The 20,680-nt window shown below is 38.8% G+C and overlaps 2 protein-coding genes across 3 annotated transcripts in view; both read right to left on the bottom strand.

Moving 5' to 3' along the window:
- Positions 1-20,680, bottom strand: part of LOC149602700 (uncharacterized) — a 198,587-nt gene that overhangs the window by 24,482 nt on the left and 153,425 nt on the right. The window lies entirely within an intron of this gene.
- Positions 10,306-16,853, bottom strand: LOC149602707 (uncharacterized). Of its 2 annotated transcripts, XM_089860513.1 has the most exons (5): positions 16,635-16,853; positions 16,443-16,460; positions 16,256-16,376; positions 10,591-10,833; positions 10,306-10,494 (listed from the first exon to the last, which is right to left on the bottom strand). In XM_089860513.1, the coding sequence occupies exons 4-5, from the start codon at positions 10,766-10,768 to the stop codon at positions 10,361-10,363; spliced, it is 312 nt and encodes a 103-aa protein (XP_089716639.1). In that variant the 5' UTR covers positions 10,769-10,833; positions 16,256-16,376; positions 16,443-16,460; positions 16,635-16,853; the 3' UTR covers positions 10,306-10,360. The 2 variants fall into 2 exon arrangements, with proteins under 2 accessions (XP_089716639.1, XP_089716640.1); XM_089860514.1 differs by lacking the exon at positions 16,635-16,853 and having other exon boundaries at positions 16,443-16,555.

Here is a 20,680-nt window from a genome sequence, read left to right as displayed (position 1 = left end):
AGTGGAATATAGCTTGAATGTGAGTTCGTTTAATTTACCAGTGGAATATAGCTTGAATGTGAGTTCATTTACCATTGCTCAAGTAGCTGTCGACAGCTTGAATTAAAATAATTATGAAAGAAAGGAGACCATAATCTGATTTGAAATCTTCGAATTTAAACGGTTCTCCGGTTGGGGTTAGTACAGATGAAGGGAAATTGAACATCTTGCGGAGTTCCTCGAGTTGTTCGGCAGTAATAATAATCTAGGCTTTGTATACGAAGGGATTTCCACACTAAGCCTGTGGCTTATTTACAGGGGGGTGCCTTTACAATGCATAGAGGGTTGGTGGCTAGCCCCTATGCCACAGCTAACCTACAGCGCCCTATACTAACTATTACGGTTAACCTCTGCGATTTTTGATGGAAAGGAGAAACCGGGTTAGACCGCGGAGGAAAACTCCTTTAACAAGCGGGGAGAGAACTTGCAATAGGATATATTGCATTGCTTTGATCTTGTGCAATCACTAAGAAAATAAATTATTGGTGTTTGTCTCTCTTCTCGCAACAAGCCCTGACGACTCGAAACCAGAAACACATGATTGTTACTGCTTACTCTAAATTTTGATCACTTACCATAAAAATTAAAAGAAAGAGCAATGCCCATTGTGAAAAAAAAAATCTTAAGGGTCCCATCTCGAATCAGTTTAAGTAGCGATTGCAACCAAAGGAGGACATAATTTCAACTGATTATGTAAGCGCTGTATGTTTGTGTGTTTTTATTTGATTTCAATAACTCATAATAATATTTATTTAGCGGGGAAAACCGAAGGCAACCACAGAGGCAAAGCCTATTCATGGTGATTACCGGGACGATACAAAAACACTTAATGCACAGATATAAATATACTAAAGATAAAATGAATGAAAGTTAAATAATTTGAAGGAAAATCAAAGACCCAGGAATCTAGCAAAAATTTCGAAATTAAGGACCGAAACTGTAAAATCGATGAATGAGTAGCGTCTGATGTGAGGTTTTCAGGTAACGCGTTCCAAGCACTAGCGCTTCTGTAGAAGAATGAGTTCTTCAAGGCAAGGCATCGCGCATATTTTATTGAGAACGTCGGAACGGCATGTCTCTGATTCAAGGTCATAAATTTGTGTAGGCGGAAGGTAGGTGAAGTGGCCAGGCGGACAAGTGTAACCATATCGCAAACATCATGACGAACGGACAGTGGCAAAAGATGTAAGGTGCGCAGCCTGTCTACATATGGTATATGATTGATTTTATGCGGTTTGGGAGACTTCAGAATGAAGCATGTGAAACGCCGTTGAACACCTTCTAAGGTAGAAATATCTTTCTTCAGGTAAGGATTCCAAACCGGGGATGCAAACTCCAAAACAGGTATCGAGCGGTAGAGGAGTAGCCAGTCGTTCTATGAATCAATCCACACAAACGTTTGGCACGGTTAGCAGAAAAAGCGACATGAGAAGCCCAGCATAGGTCGCAGCTGACCATGACTCCTAGTGGCCGTATGAAGACAACACGTGTCATTGGAGTGTCGTCGATCTAGATATTTTCTTATTGTCAGAACCATGAAATTACATTTCCGGATATTAAGCGAAATGTTGTTTGCAACACCCCATTGATAAACTCGATCGATATTTTCCTGCAAATCAGACCGGTCGGATGCCTCGCGTATGTCCTGAGAAATGTAACTGTCATTCGCATATTGATAGATGGAACATCGTTCAGATAAAACGGATGGTAGGTCGGCCACAAACAGGTTGAAAAGCAATGGCGCGAGAACCGAGCCCTGTGGAACTCCAGATAGAACATGGCATGTGTGTCACCTAACCTCTATATAATAAAATCTATGTCAGTGTTTTGATGTAAACAGCGTCAGACAGATGTATATACGTTTGACCGTTGGGTAGAAAAGATGTAGACCTATTTCTTTTAGACCCATAACACTTAACCAAACAATAGTAGACCTAAAAAATCCTAAATTGCGCTGTTCCAGTATACTGTACTGTCTAGAGATACAGTACGTTTATGTCCTAGTTAACAATCCCAATTATTCGATATTTTTTCCCAGTACACCGAACCGATAATCAGTTTAGTGCTGTTAATGGCTGGTTGGCCTTTAAGTGACAGGTCCCTCGATTGATTTCTTGGTTTTAACTATTATATAGGGAATAAAAAGGTACAAATTCTGTTACGTTTGTGTGAACGAGTAAATAACGACTAAGGTTAGCTATAGTAAAGCTTGTTTATTCGGAAAAGTCTAGCACTGTAATGTCTACTTGAGAACATACTAGTTTACAGAACAACTATGTTTATTGCTAGTCACGCCGCCTAGCGGTGTGACGTCATCTTATGTAACATGTTTCTTTTTTTTTTGAGTTAAAAATTAGTTATAAATGCTTTCTGAACAAAATTCTGCTTAAATAGAAATTACACAAAACTAGGTTAATTAAAATTCTGCTTAAACAGTAATTACACAAAACTAGGTTAGTTTTTAAGAATTTTGATAACGCTTCGGTGGGATTATTTGCCGCCCACTTCTAGAACTTTTGCCAGTTTCCTGCGGTTGAGCTTGAGGCATTTGAGGCCCTGGCAACTTTTCTTGAGCCGTTAGTAGTGGTCTCTCGGATATTGTTATTCCAATAGAGGTTGTTGTCCTTCTTCTCTGATTTTCTTGCTCTTTACCAATTCGCCAGGAAATTTGACATCTACTGATTTCTCCCTCTGTACGCTTCGGAATCATCGCTTTTGCCGTGATTGGCTTTGGTGTCATTGATGTATTGGTCTTAATTTCGTGGTGAAGATTGTCATACGTTGGTCTCAGGTGTATTCTATTTCTTCTATATTGTGCTCCGTTCGGTGTCGTGATTATATAGGAATCGGGTTCATTTGCGATGCCAGTGATTGTTGCTTTTTGCCAGCTACGAGGGCCAACACTGAAGAGAATATTTTCGCCAATCTTGAAAGAATTCATATGGGTATTGGGTCGTGAATCATGTTTTGCCATTCGCGCTCTTCGAGCTTCTAGTGCTTGCCATGTGCGTTGTAATGGGAAGTGAGGCTTCAAGATAGCGGAAGTTGTTGTTTCTGGTGTCCGAATCAGTCGACCCATTAACATTTCTGACGGAGCCGGAAGGTCTTGGAGAGGTGTGGCTCGATATTCAAGTAAAATGTAGTGTGGATCTACTCCAGTCTGAGCTGCTTTGTTGAGAAGATTTTTTACCGTCTGAATGTGCCTTTCTACCATCCCGTTGGACTGTGGGAAATGAGGACTTGATGTCCGGTGTTCTACTCCCCACTGCAATAGGAAGTGGGCAAACTCGGAAGAGTTGAAAGGTGGTCCATTGTCAGTAACTATCCTTTGTGGCGTCCCGTACCGTGCAAAATGAGGTTTTAAGGCTTTTATGACTGTTTTTGCATTTGTTGACCGTAATTCGTCAACTTCGACGAATTTGGAGTGATAATCCACACATAAGAGAGCGGGTTTTCCTTCCGTATGAAATAAGTCTATTCCCACTGTTTCCCATGGGAGCATTGGTATTTCATGTGGTTTTGTTATGATGTGTGTATTTGCCCTGCTTCTTCTTAAGCAAATTTCACATTTCTGGATGACTTTGGAGACTTGATCTGTCATGCCTGGCCAGTACACATGCATTCTTGCTTTTCGAAGGCAGGTGTTAATTCCTTGATGAGCGCCATGAACTTGATCAATTATCATGGGCCGTAGCGATAAAGGTACGATCAAACGGTCCCCTCTGTACAGTAAGCCTTGATCGCTATGAATTTCATTCTTGATGGGCCAATAGGAAGCTAGATTTGCGTCAACCATAGATGCGTATTTGGGCCATCCGTGCTGGACATAGTGTTGAAGCTTTTGCATGTTCATGTCTTGGCGTATGGCATGTTGAAAGTCAAGGACTTTGTCCCGTGACATGACAGTCATAGAATACAATGCTGTTGCGGGCCCTTCCAGGAAATCGGTGTTGATGCCTATGGTCGGAGTAGGTGAACGAGAAAGCGCATCGGCTATGTACATTTGCGACCCTGGCACATATTTGAGTGTCAGGTCGTAACGGGCAAGTCGTAGAACCATCCGTTGTAGTCGGGGTGATAGTGTAGCGATGGGTTTTTTCATTAGGGCAAGTAATGGGTTATGGTCAGTTTCAACCGTAACCTTATTACCAATAATATAGTAGTTGAAATGTTCAACAGCGTAGACGATCGCGAGCATTTCTTTCTCTATTTGCGCATAGCGCTGTTGTGTTTCTGTCAACGTGGTGGAAGTGTATTCTATCGGTTGACCGTCCTGCAAAAGGACCGCTCCAATGCCAAATTGACTGGCGTCGACGGAAATAAGGGTCTCTTTGTCGGGATTATAGAAAGCTAATACGGGAGCTTTCGTGATGTCTTCACTGTAAAAAAAAGGGGTTCTTCGAGGGTTTTCAATAGAACTCTTACGTTCTAGTTGGAACGCTACAGGTTCCCAGACGTGGATGAAGGTTCACAGTAGAACAGGAAGGTTCTTAGCAGATCGTATCTAATTAAAAGGGTTCTTGTAATAACGTGTGGGGTTTTAATAGATCCTTGAAGGTTCTTGAAAGAACATTCGGGTTCTTGAAAGATCCTTGAACGTTCTTGAAAGAACATTTGGGTTCTTGCGAGAGCCTTCACGGTTCGTGAGAGAACATTCAGGTTCTCGATAGATCCTTGAGGGTTCGTGAAAGAACATTTCGGTTCTTGATAGATCCTTGAGGGTTCATGAAAAAAATACGGGTTCTTGAAAGATCCTTAAAGGTTCGTGAAAGAACATTGTTTGAAAAAAAGGTGTTTCATGGATGTTTTTTAGAGTGTTTTGTAACTGGGATGGTACTTTCTCCGTAAAAACGTGCTAGTTGACTCTTTTTAGGTATTTTTTAAAGGAAATGGCGATTCACTGGTACTTAGAAACACCTTTAGGTTTTATTAACTCTTCCAGGTGTGCTTTAATCTGCAGGGTGTTTCAGTTGGAAGGTGTTCTATCAATGGGTGCTTAGAAAAACGGCACGGTGTTAATTGACCCTTATTGAAATGTTTTTAAACGGAAATATAAGCCGCGTTTACACGAGCTTGCACAACCGTTGCCAACGCATTGGACACGATTACACAACCGTTTTTAACCGAATCAATTCCGAATCGCATTGTTGTTTAACATAAAACTGTTTGAATGCGGGGATAAACACCTTTGGGCTTTACTTAACACTTTTTTCCTCATATGGTGTGTTTTTAAGTTAAAGGTTTTTCGATATGAACTTAGATCGTGAAGGGTGAAGAGAGAAATCATCTATTAATTCTACCTGCATAGTGAAACATTCTAAAAATATCCCAAAGATTTTAATAATCAAAATTAATTTATAATTCGTCGGACTACCTTATACTAAATATTTGAAGGAACTCATATTTATTTTGATTTTTAAGTCATTGTGAAATAATTCTCGGAGAGTTCAATATGCTGGAATGTCTTCAAATTAGAGGAATTCATAAAATTACTTGAATTTTCCCTTAACACAGGGTTTTACCTCTCCGAGTGACGATGACGTCACGAAGAGGTATAACACTGGACGTGTCTGTGTGTGTGTCTGTCTATCACCGCGTTCGCAGTTGGCAAATCAGAGCAACCGTGTTCGCAATTTCCGGACCGCGTTCGCAGTTAACAGAAATTAGGAAAATTCTACTTCATTACGCTATCTCCACACTTGTCTTTCGTATGGTATATACCACATACACGCAAATCTGTACTTATTGGCTTCTGACAACACCATTGGTCTTCTGTGTATACCACATACACGCCAATCTGGAACATTGGCTTCTACTACATTATCATCGTTGAGGTTAAGATGTACGCGCGATCGGCTACGGTTACGAAAAACGTTTAGCCTCCCAATGGCAGGGCTTCCACCAAATGCTAACGCAATTGCTCTCATTTTTATCATTTGTGAATGAATCGCTTTATATACCCTAAATTTCCAAAAATTGTGAAAACGCTATACGCTAGAAGTCAAACGTAAACAATAGCTATGTTTAAATTCATTTTAAGAATAATGTTTCTTAAAACGGCTTAACTAGAATTAAGGTAAAATACTGACGATTAAAAAAATTAATCTCAGTTATATTTATTTAATTATTTAAGATAATCTTCTTTTCTTTGGAACGGCACAAGTGAAAGTTTATATAGAACGAGTAATGAAGATTGCATATGAATAGAAACACAAGGTTAATATTAAGCGAGTAGGATGAATTGATCTCTTACAAAATCATAACATTTTCTTATTGCTGAATATTAAATGAAAATATGTTAAATATGTTTCGGCATTACGATTCCTTTAGTAGTTTTGTAGCTATGAAGCTCTGTTTCATTTCAATATTCCAAGAAATTATTTTATATTAATATTTCAAATTTGGTGTTTACTCTTTAATTCAGCTTTACTACATTTATATATAGTGTAAACTTACACTTCATGGTGAAGTGTTTTTAAAGAGTCACCAAGAGAGAAAAATTGAAAATCATTGTTATGATTGCAACCTAACACTGTTAAAATAAGAACCTCTGTGAGGTGGTCATATGCTATAGGGAGAGGGCGTTTGCCAGGGAGGGAAAGAACATCCGACGTCATTTTATACCTCTACTTACGGGAGCGTTTGTAGGCGCGATGCTGAAATTCCCCCGTTAGGGGGATGGAATCGAGGTAAGAGATATAAGCCTATGACGTGGCAAGAATGGGTTTGCCCTCTCCCTATAATATATTTCCAACGGATTTGAAACAAACGAGGGTTCTGAGTCAAAATAAATCAGGTTCAGATTTGAACTAAACCGGAGTCAGAGTCGAGCTAAACGGGTTCTGGGTTGACTGCAACACGGTTCTGGGTTGACTGCAACACGGTTCTTAGGCTAACTCGACAGGGTTCAGAGTCAAACTCGACAGGGTTCAGAGGCAAACTCGATAGGGTTCAGAGTCGAACTACACAGCGTTCTGATTATATAACTAAACAGGGTTCAGAGGCAAACTCGACAGGGTTCAGAGTCGAACTACACAGCGTTCGGATTATAACTAAACAGGGTTCTGGGTCGAACTAAACCGGGTTCTGGGTTTAACGCAATACAATTCTTAGCCGTACGAAGCGGGGTTCAGAGTCGAACTCAACACGGTTCTTAGTCAAACTACACATGGTTCCGATTACAACTGAACAAGGTTCTGATGCACACGCCACATGATTCAGGGAGGAACGTAATACGGTTCCAAAAGAAACTAACTTGGTTCAAAGAAAAACCCCAGCTCGGATCGTAGATGAACTCCTTAGGGCTTTATAGAGAACTCATATCAAAGAGTTCTTTGTAGATCAAAAAAGGGTTTAAAATAGGGGACAAGCGTTAAGAACCCTTTTCTCGGCAAAGTAGAACCTTTTTTTCTTAGAGTGTTCTTTCAAGCGGTCGAAAAGGCGTTGTGTATTGGCGTCCCATATGAATTCAGATGTTGCTTTTAATAATGTCCTCAGGTGCATCGTCTTTTCGGAGTGGCGTTCTATAAATTTACTAAGGTAGTTTATTATTCCAAGAAACCTTTGCAACTCTTTCTTGTTTCTCGGGGGAGTGAGAGACTGAACAGCAGTTATTTTCTTGGGATCTACTTGCACCCCGTACTGTGAGATTATATGACCCAGATAGGAAATTCTTGGAACCGCAAGTTGAAGTTTCTTGGCACTGAATGTCACTCCATTAGCCCGTGCCCGTGTTAAAACGGCTTTTAAGATGTCGTTGTGATGTGAGATACCAATACCAGTCAGCAGAAAGTCATCTGTTGATATATACACGCCTGGAATATCTCCAAAAATCTCATGCATTACCTGCTGACAGATTTCAGAAGCACTTGATATTCCAAAAGGGAGACGTAGAAAACGGAATCTACCGTACGGCGTGGCAAACGCACACAAGTACGAGCTTTCTTCAGTCAGCTTAATCTGCCAAAAAGCAGATGTTGCATCCAGCACAGTGAAGACTTTGCAACCTTGTAGATTGCTAAATATTTCTTGAGATGTTGGTAGTTTGTAGTGTTGACGTTTGATTGATATATTTAGATTTCTCGGATCCAGACAGACTCGAATTTCTGTTTCTTCGTTCCGGGTAGTAGACTGAACCGTTTGTTGTGTTGGTTGTTTTTTAGCTTTCGGGACTACTACAATTGGGTGAACCCAGTCCGTGGGTTTCGTAACTGGCTCAATTACTCCTAGTGCGACCATCCTTTGAAGTTCTTTCTTTAAAGGCTCGCGAAAAGCATGAGGTATGCTACGCGGGGGAACAATTACTGGCTTGGCGTCGGCTCGTAAGGTAATATTATGAAATCCGGGCAGACAACCCATAGGACCAAATACGTCTTGGAATTCCGCAATGATTTCTGACGGAGCTGCGATAATATTTGGTGATTGGAGTACATTGACCTGAGTTTGTGCTAATGCTGGTGTGGCAATGTTCGGTATGTGAGCTTCTGTTTCGATACGCTGAATCAGACCCAATTGTGTTGATGTACTTGCGCCTAGGATGGGTAAGGTCTGCTGTGGCGTTATGTAAAAGTGGCAAGAGCGAGAGGCATTCGATGATGATGCAAAGATGTCAATACAGCCCAGCATGGGAACTTGATGTCCTGAGTAGGACATGATTCGTCGAGATGTTGGTTGTATCATGGGAGGGTTTATCAGCTGTTGGTAGACATCGTAGGGCAAGACGTTCACCTGGGGTCCAGTGTCGATTTTGAAGTGCACCGGGTAATTACCAAGGCATATCGTTGCCAGCCAAGTGTTGGTGTGGGTCTGGGTTGAAAGTTCATCAACAGTAAGGAGCTGAACATACAACGGGTCAGAGTCAAAAAGTGCCGCTTCCCCCAGGTATTCTGAAGGATCCTCAAATGGCGGAGATTGATATGACTGATCCGCTGTCATGGCGTTATGGCCTTGAAAAACATCATTATCTGGTGTAGTCGGAGGGTAGATTTCCTCTTGTGGGTAGTGGTTTTGGTTTGGATATGAGGCATGGTTCTATGGATTAAGCTCGGTCAGGGCAAAGACGGAAGTACAGGCTCTGGCCCAGTGATTCTGACCGCCACACTTCGCACATCTGGACCCGTTTGCTGGACAAGTGCGAGGAGCGTGTTGTAAACCACACCGAGGACAAGGTGGGTAAGTATGTGTTGCACGATAGTTAAGGCTAGCCCGTGGGAAAGCTGATGTTGCACGAGGTGGTCGCTGAAATGATGTTTTAAGAACGTCGAGGACCTGGAGACAAGGATTGGTGACGTGAGGCGTTGGGATATTGTTGTCGTCTATGAAAAGGTAGTCGTGAACGATGATGCAATGCATCCACCGTAACCGGCGGTTGTGAGGTTGGTACACGTAGTGTATTGTTCGTTGTTGCGTTCATGACTGATGAGAATGCAATCGCACTCTCGACTGCACGACATTCGGAGATGGCTTGTGTTAAGGTAACATTTCGAATTGTTAAAAGTTTGGTTTGCAAGTCTTTACTATGAATGCCTTCAACTATTTGTGAGCAAATAAGCGAATCGCGGACGGCATCGAGATCACAGTGGTTTATTTTAGTTTTCAATTCCGTCACAAAAGAGTCAAATGATTGCGTTAAGCCTTGGCGAGTTGAAAAGAATAGATGCCGCGAAAGGGTCACGTTTTTATACGGCGCGAAGTAAGCCGAGAAAGCGTCATAAATTTGCCGTAATGTTCGCGGAAGGGCCGTACCGTTATTATCCGTTAAGATTGGAATGTCTAAAATTTTATATAGCTTCCTACCTTCTGTTCCAATAATATGCAGGAAGGTATTGATTTGCGTATCCGCATTTTTCTTGCTCAGTTCTGAGGCCTTGGCAAAGATATCAAAATCCTCTAGCCAATCTTCCCAGGCATCCGCCGAATTTTGACCGGGAGTAAACGGCGCCGGCGCGTGAAACGTAGCCATGTGTTGTGAATCGCGGAACAAAAACAAAAAAATAAAAAACTTGCCGCAAAGGCTTACTTGTCTAATTCACGTTTTCCGCGTTTAGTTCAATTGTTGGGCTCAGCGCTGGATTTCTTATTTCCTTTCGCACCCCGCTTCTGACACCATGTTACGTTTGTGTGAACGAGTAAATAACGACTAAGGTTAGCTATAGTAAAGCTTGTTTATTCGGAAAGGTCTAGCACTGTAATGTCTACTTGAGAACATACTAGTTTACAGAACAACTATGTTTATTGCTAATCACGCCGCCTAGCGGTGTGACGTCATCTTATGTAACAAATTCTAGCTTTAAACTTATTTATTGAACAGAAAGAAAACTATTTACAAATTTAAAGCCTCTAAACACTCAATCAATCTGACCTCAATACCACCATGAATAAATGCAAAATCAGTGTTATTAGTAAACACTAGAATCCCTTCCAAAATTCTTACGAGTTCCAGCATATTTAGTCCTCCTTCAATCAATAGAAATATTAATTAAAGTTACATATCATAATTACGCCATACGAGTTAATTAGAACCATTAAAAATTAATAAGGTTCACTTCTTACCAGTGGATAGTAGTTGGAATAGAAGTTCACTTAATTTACCATTGTTGTAGTAAGTATCGATCATTTGAATCAAAATGACAAGATAGGAAAGGGGGCCTACGTTCGAATTGAAATCAGAGAATTTCATGGGTTGTCCAGTGGGCGATATGGGAGATTTAGGGATGTTATTCTTCGTCATAAAATCTTGGAGTTGTTATGCAGTTATTAAGATAATGGGCTCGGTGCTTTCGTTTTGGGCTATTACTGCGAGTACGAAAATTAATTATATACTTTAAAGGGATAGAACCAAGTTTTTTCATCTAGTATAAACTGCATTTGGTTACATATAAAAAAGTATGCCTAAAATTATGTGGTGTACGTAAAAAGTCTGAAAAAAGATTTTAATTACGGAAAAAGAACGTTATAAGTTTAAAAATTTAAACTATACATGGGCACCCGCCAACTTGTTTAGTCCCGTTGTTTCGTCACAACGGTATGCGATCCTATTGGAAGGGAAAAAACTGGAATGCTTCCACCGATTTTAGCTTCTGCAGTAGGATTTTTTTTGTTAATTTTTGAACTGGGGAAGCAGCGCATATTTGAGAAGACGTTTGTAAACATAATTCTGAATTTTCATATTTATTATCCATTGTTCTCGTAACTCTTGGTTACGTTGTAGAGTAATTATGATAGCGATTTGTCAAAATTGTCACAGGTAATGTCCAAAACACCACATTTTTACGCTATTTTGGCAAAGGCTTAGCTTCCTTATATAATAATGGTATGGCTTTATTTTAGCCTAATGGCCCTAATCTAAGCTTCAACACATTTTTATTTGTAATTAAACCTTGTAAAACTACTACTTTGAATCCCAAAATTACAGTGAAACTATTTACCTTTTTTTATAACTTTCAAATCATCGGTATCGAAATGAAAAATATGAAGTTGGCAATTTTGGCGAAAATGCAGAATAGTATAAAAACTACTTTTAGGAGTAAATCTACCATATTTCCGTGTGAGAGGAGGGTAGCGGGGTAATGTAGGTGTTTCGCTCGTGTTTTTGCCAAACTACTGTAGAGGCAAGGTCTATAGAGTTGCCGCTTCGCTAATATAGGTTTGCTCACGCGCCCATCTTTTACCTTCGAAAATTCGCGACTTTTATTGGCTGCCGAATATGACGTCTCCCGTAGACCTTAGTGAAGCATCGTCTGCTTATGTATAGTCTTTCGAGGCGCGAGTTGTGCAGCTTGTGCTGTATTGGCATCCTCAAAGGTAAATTAATTACTTTATTCTGATAACTTTTTTGTATGAAATATTAATGCTAAATTAGGAAGCTTTTAGAGATATTTGGAACTTGCTTCTTTAGTTTATTTGTATTAAGACTTAAGGGATAAGACTAGGGACTCGGTTCGGGTTGTTATAACTTATTTGGGTGCAAAACCAAAATACTAATGTGAATAAATTGTATATTTTTAGATTCATACATAATAAAAATTTATGAGCCATGCCTGGAACAAGGTGCGCGGTCGCGACGTGCAATAATAGCCTAGTTTTAACCAAAAAGAATGATAGTACAAAACATATTGTGTATCACAAATTTCCAAATGACATTCATAGGAGAAAGGTTTGGGCATTTAAATGCCGCAGAGAGGATAAATTCAATCCCATGACTAGTCATGTTTGCTCGCAGCACTTTAACGAACATGCCTACAAAAGGGATCTTAGGTCTGAGTTGCTGGGGATTCCTAATAAAAAGGAATTATTGGAAGACGCTATTCCAACTGAAAATTTGGGACTGAAAGGAAGTCAAAACTGTAAATCTACAGAGAGAAAATCCAGAGTGCAACGAAGAGAGGAGCGAGTCATCATTAACAATTTAATAAAGAAATCTAGTCCTTCTGCAATTGATAATCTCACGAATGAAGCAACTAATGTTCAAACTAATTGTGATAACATGGATCGTAGCCCTGATAATATGATTCCTAAACGTGATACTGTTGTTTTTAAACGCAAACCATGCTGTAAATGCGAGAGATTAGAGAAACAAAATAGAACATTACGAGCTCATTATAGCAAATTGAAAATTAAAGAAATGAAAAATGAGAAGAAAATTAAAGAATTAAAAATTGAACAAGCAATGAAGAGTGTAATTAGTACTGAAGAAGTAAAGAAACTCAAGAGAATGAAGAATGACAAAAGGAAAAAAGAAGAATTTAAGGAGAAATGCACCAATATTTTAAATGATATTTTCTCACCTAGTCAAATTAAGAAACTAATGGGGAAAAAGATGGTTATCTGGTCTGCCGATGATCTCGCACGGGCTTTTACTTTGCGATACCTTAACAGAAAAGCTTATATGTTTTTAAAAAATGACCTGCGATATCCATTACCAGGTTTGTCAACATTAAGGCGGTATGCATCAAAACTAAATTTAAGACAAGGAATTTTACAAGATGTTTTAAATATTATGAAACTAGCTGGATCTAAAAAATCAAATATAGAAAAAATATGTGTCATAACGTTTGACGAAATGAAAATTTCATCGCAATATGAATATGATGTGAAAGCCGATCAAGTAGTTGGAAAACATAGTCAAATGCAGGTAGCAATGGTTAGGGGCTTATTTTCACCTTGGAAACAACCTGTTTACATTGGCTTTGATACCAAAATGACTAAAAAACTGTTGTTGGACATAATATCCAAAGTTCATGAGGCAGGGTATTTAATAGTCTCATCTGTCTGTGATATGGGGGGAGGTAACATGGGTTTATGGAGAGAAATGGGTGTATCTATCCATAAAAATTGGTTTCAACATCCCATAGCAACTGATCAAATTATTTATTGCTTCGCTGATGCCCCACACAAGTTAAAACTAATAAGGAATTGGCTTTTGGATACAGGTTTTTTGATTGACGATACTCACGTTGATAAAAAACCTTTAGAACTTCTGCTTAAACTTGATAATAATGAAATTAAAATGTGTCCTAAGCTTAAAAAAATCTATTTAGAATGTCACGGTCCTACTAGGCAAAATGTTAAATTAGCTTCACAACTATTGTCCAATACAGTTTCCAAAGCATTGCTATATATGTTAAAGACTAAAAGCGATGTAAATTTCGATGATATCCGAACTAAAGAATTAAGTGAGTTCATTGCAACTGTAGATAAATGGTTCGACGTATTTAACTCATACACAGAAAAAGATATTGTTGAAACAAAAATGGGTTTTGGATTACACTTAAAAAAACAAATAGCGGCCATTGATGAAATGAAGGACTTAATAACTAATATGAAATGTAAAGGCAAAAATGTTTTACAGCTGTTTCAGAAAGGTATTATAATTTCTATAAAATCTCTCAAAGATTTATTTTTTGACATGAAGAACAAATTCAATATAAAATTCATCTTGACTCATCGTTTGAACCAAGACTGTTTGGAAATTTTTTTTTCCCAAGTTCGCTCCAGAGGGGGATTGGATGATCACCCAACACCTCTTAATGCGCTTTATAGAATCCGAATGATTATTTTGGGGAAAAATCCCGGAATTTTAAATGATAAAGGTAATACAGTTGACATGAGTCAAGATGAATTCTTAGCTAATAGTATTTTACAGAAGGAAAATCAGCTCGGTGTCGCTGAAACTGCTGTAAACAATGAGACCTATTTACTAAGTGATATTTTGAAAAAAGCTTCTATAAAAACTGATATAGCTACTTCATTTATATCCCCTTTAGAAAGTTTTACAAGAGACCTTTTATATAGCAACACTAGCTCAGTCTCGGTAAATGTAAACCCAAAAAATGTTCCTAGGGAAATTGCTGATCCCAGTTTAAATTCAGTAAGATTTGGTACTAGTTCCTTATGCTCTGGAGAAATTGGTATTTTAAAGAGTGTAGACAACATCGTAACCCAAGATGGTAATGAAGCAAACGAATTCTCAAAGCTTGAAGAAAATGGGCTAGAATACATGTCTGGTTTTATAGCCAAAAAAATTCTATAAAAAATATGCCAATCTGGATTTAAGAGACTCAAGTCAGAGTGATCATTGTTATCAATTACCATCTTGGGCTACAATATTATCTTATGGCGGTTTAATTGTTCCTAGCTCTACTTTCTTAAAAGCAATGAATTCATTTGAAACCATTTTTCGTAATTTCCTTCCAAACAAAGTCCTCTCCAACGAAATAAATATTGTTAAAAACATATCCAATTCAATTCACCAAGAACATGAAACTTATCCTTTGGATTTAATCCATTCATTTGTCAAATTAAGAATTTTCATTAGAATGAAATATCACAATTCAATCAAGCCCAGCAAGACAGATTGTGGGAGAAAATTAGGTAAAAAATTTAAGAAAATTGTAAACTAAAGTTCCTATAATTGTTATAATTGGCTGGAGTTTTCAAATTAAGATCTCAAAACTCATCAATAGAAATAAAATTCATTTCATTGGAATTATACTTGGTTTAAATTTTTTTGGTCTAATGCATTGATTACTTATCACCGTTATTAAGTAATTGTAATCATTTTCCTCTTGAATTTAAAGAAAATCATAATAGGTACTGAACTATGAAGCAGAGACCTGCACGGGCCGAGTTTTTCAGGCCCGACCCAAGCCCGGCCCGGTTTTAGAATTTTGAATAAGCCCGAAACCCGGCCCGAGTCCGAGTACATAGTTGGTTTTTCGGCCCGGTCCGGCCCGGCCCGTTACATGCATTAACCAAGCCCGGTCCGGCCCGGTCCGACACATTGAATGAATTGAACAGGCCCGGCCCGTTACACGTAGTTCAGTTGTAATTTTTATATTTTTTTACATAAAATCAATGATTTGAATTCATATTTGCTTTAGCCTCGTGTATTATTCATTTCTTTTGATAATTGTTCTTTACATTTGTTCTTAGAAGCTTATACTCATTTAAATAATCTTTCATTTGAACTTTGGATTAAATGAGAATCAAGTTCGGCCCGGCCCGTTAACTTCCAAAATTTTAAAAGCCCGACCCGGCCCGGCCCGTTAATTTCCAAAATTTTAAAAGCCCGACCCGGCCCGGCCCGATACAATTTTCAAAAGTGGAAAGCCCGGCTCGGCCCGACCCGATCGGGCCGGGCCTCGGGCCGGACCGGGCTTGAACCCGGCCCGTGCAGGACTCTGCTATGAAGTTTGATAGAAGCATAAAGTTTCGGTTTCTGCCTTACTATTTATTAAAATGTGCACAATTATCTATGCCAAACCCTTTCTAATTATTTAATTTAAAAAATATATAAAAATTATGCCCTATAATTAGCGTTTTAAAAATAAATTTCATGGCAATTCTCATATAGTCTACCGTACAGAATCAAAACCGCGCGCGCTTGAGGTCTAAGGCTGACGTCACGTAAGGGGGGGTTGGAACAGACTCTAGAAATCGAAAATTTATCTCAGGCGAGCGAGCACCCGTTGCTGTAGAGGGGGCAGTGATCGGAGCGGTGTCGAAAACTAATACTTTTAAAAACTAATTAAAAATAGTTAAGTTATTAAAACTATCAATATATATATATTTTTGAAAACGTAAATTTAGGTTCTATCTGATTTAAAAAAATGAAAGCTTTTCATTAGTGGTCAAAAGATCGATTCTATCCCTTTAAGAATCGTTAGAAACCGAATTGTCATTGCTTCTTCATTGAAAGGTTTATTACTTCACTTACCATAAAAAAGAAAAGAAAGAAGAACGCTTGTCATTACGAATACTCTTAAATACCCCATCTTGAATCAGCAGCAACCGAAAGACTAATTGAATATTTGATGTGTTTACTTGTACGCGATCGACTGAAAAATGCTCGAATACTTGAGTGTGTGTCGATTTGAATTCAGTGGATCATAACAAATCCTTACACGTATATCACCTAAATTCTGAATAACAAAATGTATGTCAGTGTTTTGATATGTACAACACAAAACAGTTGATTATTTGACCGATTTTTAGGCTGTATTTCGACCTCATTGCATTGCTAGCGTAAATTTTAATAGAACACCTTTTTAGAGAGGAGTATGTTTAAGTATGGAAGTAATAGATCTATCACTTACTCGTTCCTTCTAAACCAATAAAACTACACCTAAGTGGTGTGGCGTAGCGGTTAGCGCTTTCGCCTCGCATGAACAGGATCCCGGGTTCGATCCCGAACTGTGGCACCGGGTGAAAATCTGAGAACAAATCCTTCTGCGTAGAGTTTGCAAGTTCTATCCCCGCTTGTTAAGGAGTTTCTCCTTTCCATCAAAACTTACATAGGTTAACGGTAATAGTTAGTATCGGGCGTTGTCGGTTAGCTGTGATATAGGGGCTAGTCACCACCCCTCTATGCATTGTAAAGGGACCCACCTGTGTCAAGGAGATCTTTCAGAAGTGGCATTACAGTAGGATTGATGAAGTAGTTGTCCAGCATGTTAAATAAAGTGAGCGCGAAAGACAGGGGACCCGTGGTCGAATTGCAATCGGAGAATTTCGTAGGATATCCAGTTAGTGCTAGTGAGAATACAGGGGTGTGGTGGCTCTTGCAAAATTCATCGATTTGTTCGGGAGTAATTAGGGAAAATGGCTCGCTTTTGTCTTGGGCAATCACCACGAAACTCATATAATTATTATATGTATAAGGAAACATAATCCTGAAACATCAGGAAAATAAATTTTGTGTAAAATTTAGAAATATTCAAAATGTTTCAAGGATTTATTTAGGTTTGAGTAAGGGAGCTGTTTGTGTTAACCATGATACCATTTACAGAGTGTTCAAAGAACGGGGTATAAGTCTTCTCCTGAGTTTCGTTATGCAATTACATATTTGGCTTACTTACCATAAAAGTGAAATGATATAACAAAGCTTATTACTAATACTCTTAAAGTAACAGGCGGCTCCATTATCACCCCTAGCATGCTGGCTAATCTTCTGGACATGAATTTTACCTTGCCAAAGGCAGGAACCAATCAGACCTAATGCACTAGGTCCCATTGGTTCCTGCCTTTGGCCTAACTAGCCTTTACCTAGCTTAGCCACTGTGTAGTAGAAAAGCCATTTTAAGGGGCACCAACGGAGCCGCCCTTTGCTTTAAATAACCCATGATGAATCGGCTCGACGGCTTAGTGTTGAAGTGTCACTTGGGCGCGACAGACTCCGGACAGACAGCAAACTGGCAGTGTATTTTTTGGTGTTAATTCGAATTCACATGATCATTATATACACGTACATCACCTAACCCCTAAATAAGGAATATATGTCAATGTGTTAATATACAAGGTGGCTTCGGTATTTGTGGCCAATAGCTTCTATGGGATAGTATTATTCCACTGAAAATAGTATGTTTCCTACCATATTGTGTTGCAGGATTGATAACGTGAATAATAGATATGTAATGCAATAGACTGCTGTAATCGAAATAATGTTTAACGTATTGCCTACAGTTTAAAGGGAGGGTGAAGTAGAAAATCAAGTGATTTTTTATCGATTTTTCTACTAATTATAAGACCAGTCTGCATAGTCAAACATTCAGGAAATACTTCCGAATGATTTTAAAATTCAAATTAGGTTCAGATTTTAAAGATAATTTTAAAGAAGGTCCTCCGACCAATCGCGTAATGCCTTGCCTTTTTTACTCGTGCGGGGGAGAATCCCCCCCTCGCACGAGTATTGCTCCCGGTTTTTCAAGGTCTCTCTTGCATAGCTTTGGCAATGCATGGCGACAGGAATACCATGTGTTCGGGGCTTTTCATCCCCGTCACTCCGATTTGGATATTTTTTAAAGTAAACACTTATTTGGTGACTCCACCAGAACGAACTCTAGTTGAATCCACAAAAAAGGATAAATAGACTCCGCCTCCTCCTAAGCCCGAGATGGTGCCTTAGTTTAAGGAGGTGGCGCGCGGTGCTTTAGGCATGGTGCAGGTGGATAGCTTAAGTCTTTAGAAGGAGTTGTCTGCTGCGAGTTCTGCTGTTTACATTTAAGACTCTCTCACAACTGGAGGTATCGTGGCGTCTAGTAAAGAAATTTCGCGCGGCAGTGTGGGAAATAAGGCACTTTCACAGGCCAATAGCCAGTTTAAAAATTACCTGGGCCAGTTTAAAAATTAAACGCTTTGGGGTCTACTGGCCCTGGTGGCCACTTAATTAATTCAAAGTTTTCCCCCTCAAGATTTTGGATCATTAAATAATTACTATGTTAATCCCTATAATTGTCTCGTCTTTGCTGCTTGCTTGCTTGGCCTGAATTGTGTATGTGGGAGTGGGATTATGGGTGGGTTTCGTATGTCTGTCTACGCTCTACACAGTGTAGAATCTGTAGATGAAGTGATTTTTGCAGTTAGCTAAAGCATGGCTAAAGGGAAGATAATCTCTCCGTAGTCTTGTTTGGGTCTGGTGACTGGTCTCTAGGGAAAGGCAGCCTGCTGCCTTTGACTGTATAAGGGTCTATGGGAAGATAACAATGGAGTGTCAACTCCCTCCCTACGGGCCGAATTTTTTAATTTAGCATTACTCAATAAAGACTTATAGTTCTTAGTTTACCACTCCAATATTTTTAAATACCCATAACTATAAAAACTAACCTACTAAGCCTACGCCCTAGCAAATATTGTCCAGAATAGATAATTTGGCCCTAAATTACGAAACCCCGATTTTTGAGGCTAAAAGTGGTAGGTGGCACCGTGGCCAGTTTTTTAATTAAAATACCTAGGCTCTACTGGCCACAGGTCCAGTTTTAAAAAAATCCTTATTTCCCACACTGTCGCGCGGTGCTTTAGGCATGGTGCAGGTGGATTGTGGATAGCTTAAGTCTTTAGAAGGAGTTGTCTGCTGCGAGTTCTGTTGTTTATATTTATTAGACTCTCTAACAACTGGAGGTATGGCGTCTAGTAAAGGAATTTTTATCTAATGCTCGCTTTTTTAGCCCCTATTGTTTCACTTTTTTATTATCTTACATATCCCGCACGAGTGTCCTTTCTGCTGGGGCAGCTTGTATTAACAAACTTCTCGTGGCACGCTCCATGTCTCGCGCCATGATTATCACGTCGCGCGCGAATTTTATCAAATCTCGTGATAAATTTCATTCAACACGTAACATGCCACGAGAATTTTGTTAATAAAAAGGCAGGACGTTACGCGATTGGCCGGAGGACCTTCTTTAAAATTATCTTTAAAATCTGAACCTAATTTGAATTTTAAAATCATTCGGAAGTATTTCCTGGATGTTTGACTATGCAGACTGGTCTTATAATTAGTAGAAAAATCTATAAAAAATCACTTGATTTTCTACTTCACCCTCCCTTTAAACTGTAGGCAATACGTCAAACATTATTTCGATTACAGCAGTCTATTGCATCACATATCTATTATTCACGTTATCAATCCTGCAACTCAATATGGTAGGAAACATACTATTTTCAGTGGAATAATACTATCCCATAGAAGCTATTGGCCACAAATACCGAAGCCACCCTGTATATGTATGCCATACGACTGTCCATGTTGGCAAATATAATTAACTTCATTACTCGTTTTATATACTAACTTTATTGAGCCTATAGTTACTATACCTTATTTCTATCAATGCCGCAAGCAGAGAAAGATATCATTACTCATTTTTTATTAACTTTGGAGTGAGTTTTCATGATTTGTAAATAAAATGGATTAATACCTTAAATGCTACTTGTTAACTATGCACTGAATATGTATATCGCCTTCACAGGCAATATTCTTTAATCGTTCTATATAAAATTTGATAGGTGTCGTTCCGAAGAAAGAGGTTTTTCTTAAGTGATTAAATAAACATAATTAATATTAATTACATTAAACATCAGTAATTTACTTTAATTCTAATTAAGTCGTTTTAAGAAATGTTAGTCCTAAAATCATTTTAAACATAACTATTGTTAACGTTTTGACTACTAGCGATGACCTATTTCAGATTTTTAAATTTAGGGTATAGTCACTCGGAGAGATGTAAACATACAGATAGAAGCGCTATCCTACGTTTTATATGAAAGAACGCTCAACTGGTGGAGACTACCCTCTTAGGTATTTTAACCTTCATTTAATTTGTCAGTCATTAATCAATTTTATAAATTATTTTCAACCCGAGGTGCGTAC

Source organism: Phalangium opilio, unplaced genomic scaffold (genome assembly GCF_054372755.1).
Source record: "Phalangium opilio isolate 3A_F unplaced genomic scaffold, DU_Popi_V2 ptg000352l_1, whole genome shotgun sequence".
NCBI lineage: Eukaryota > Metazoa > Arthropoda > Arachnida > Opiliones > Phalangiidae > Phalangium > Phalangium opilio.
This window is presented reverse-complemented; position numbering and strand designations above follow the sequence as displayed.

Excerpts from the sequence above, each read along its gene's own strand:
- LOC149602707 (XM_089860513.1), bottom strand. The coding sequence starts at position 10,768 with ATGACGAAGAATAACATCCCTAAATCTCCCATATCGCCCACTGGACAA. Across the intron at positions 10,495-10,590 it reads ATTCCAACTACTATCCACTG|GAGGACTAAATATGCTGGAA; the intron begins GTAAGAAGTGAA and ends TATTGATTGAAG.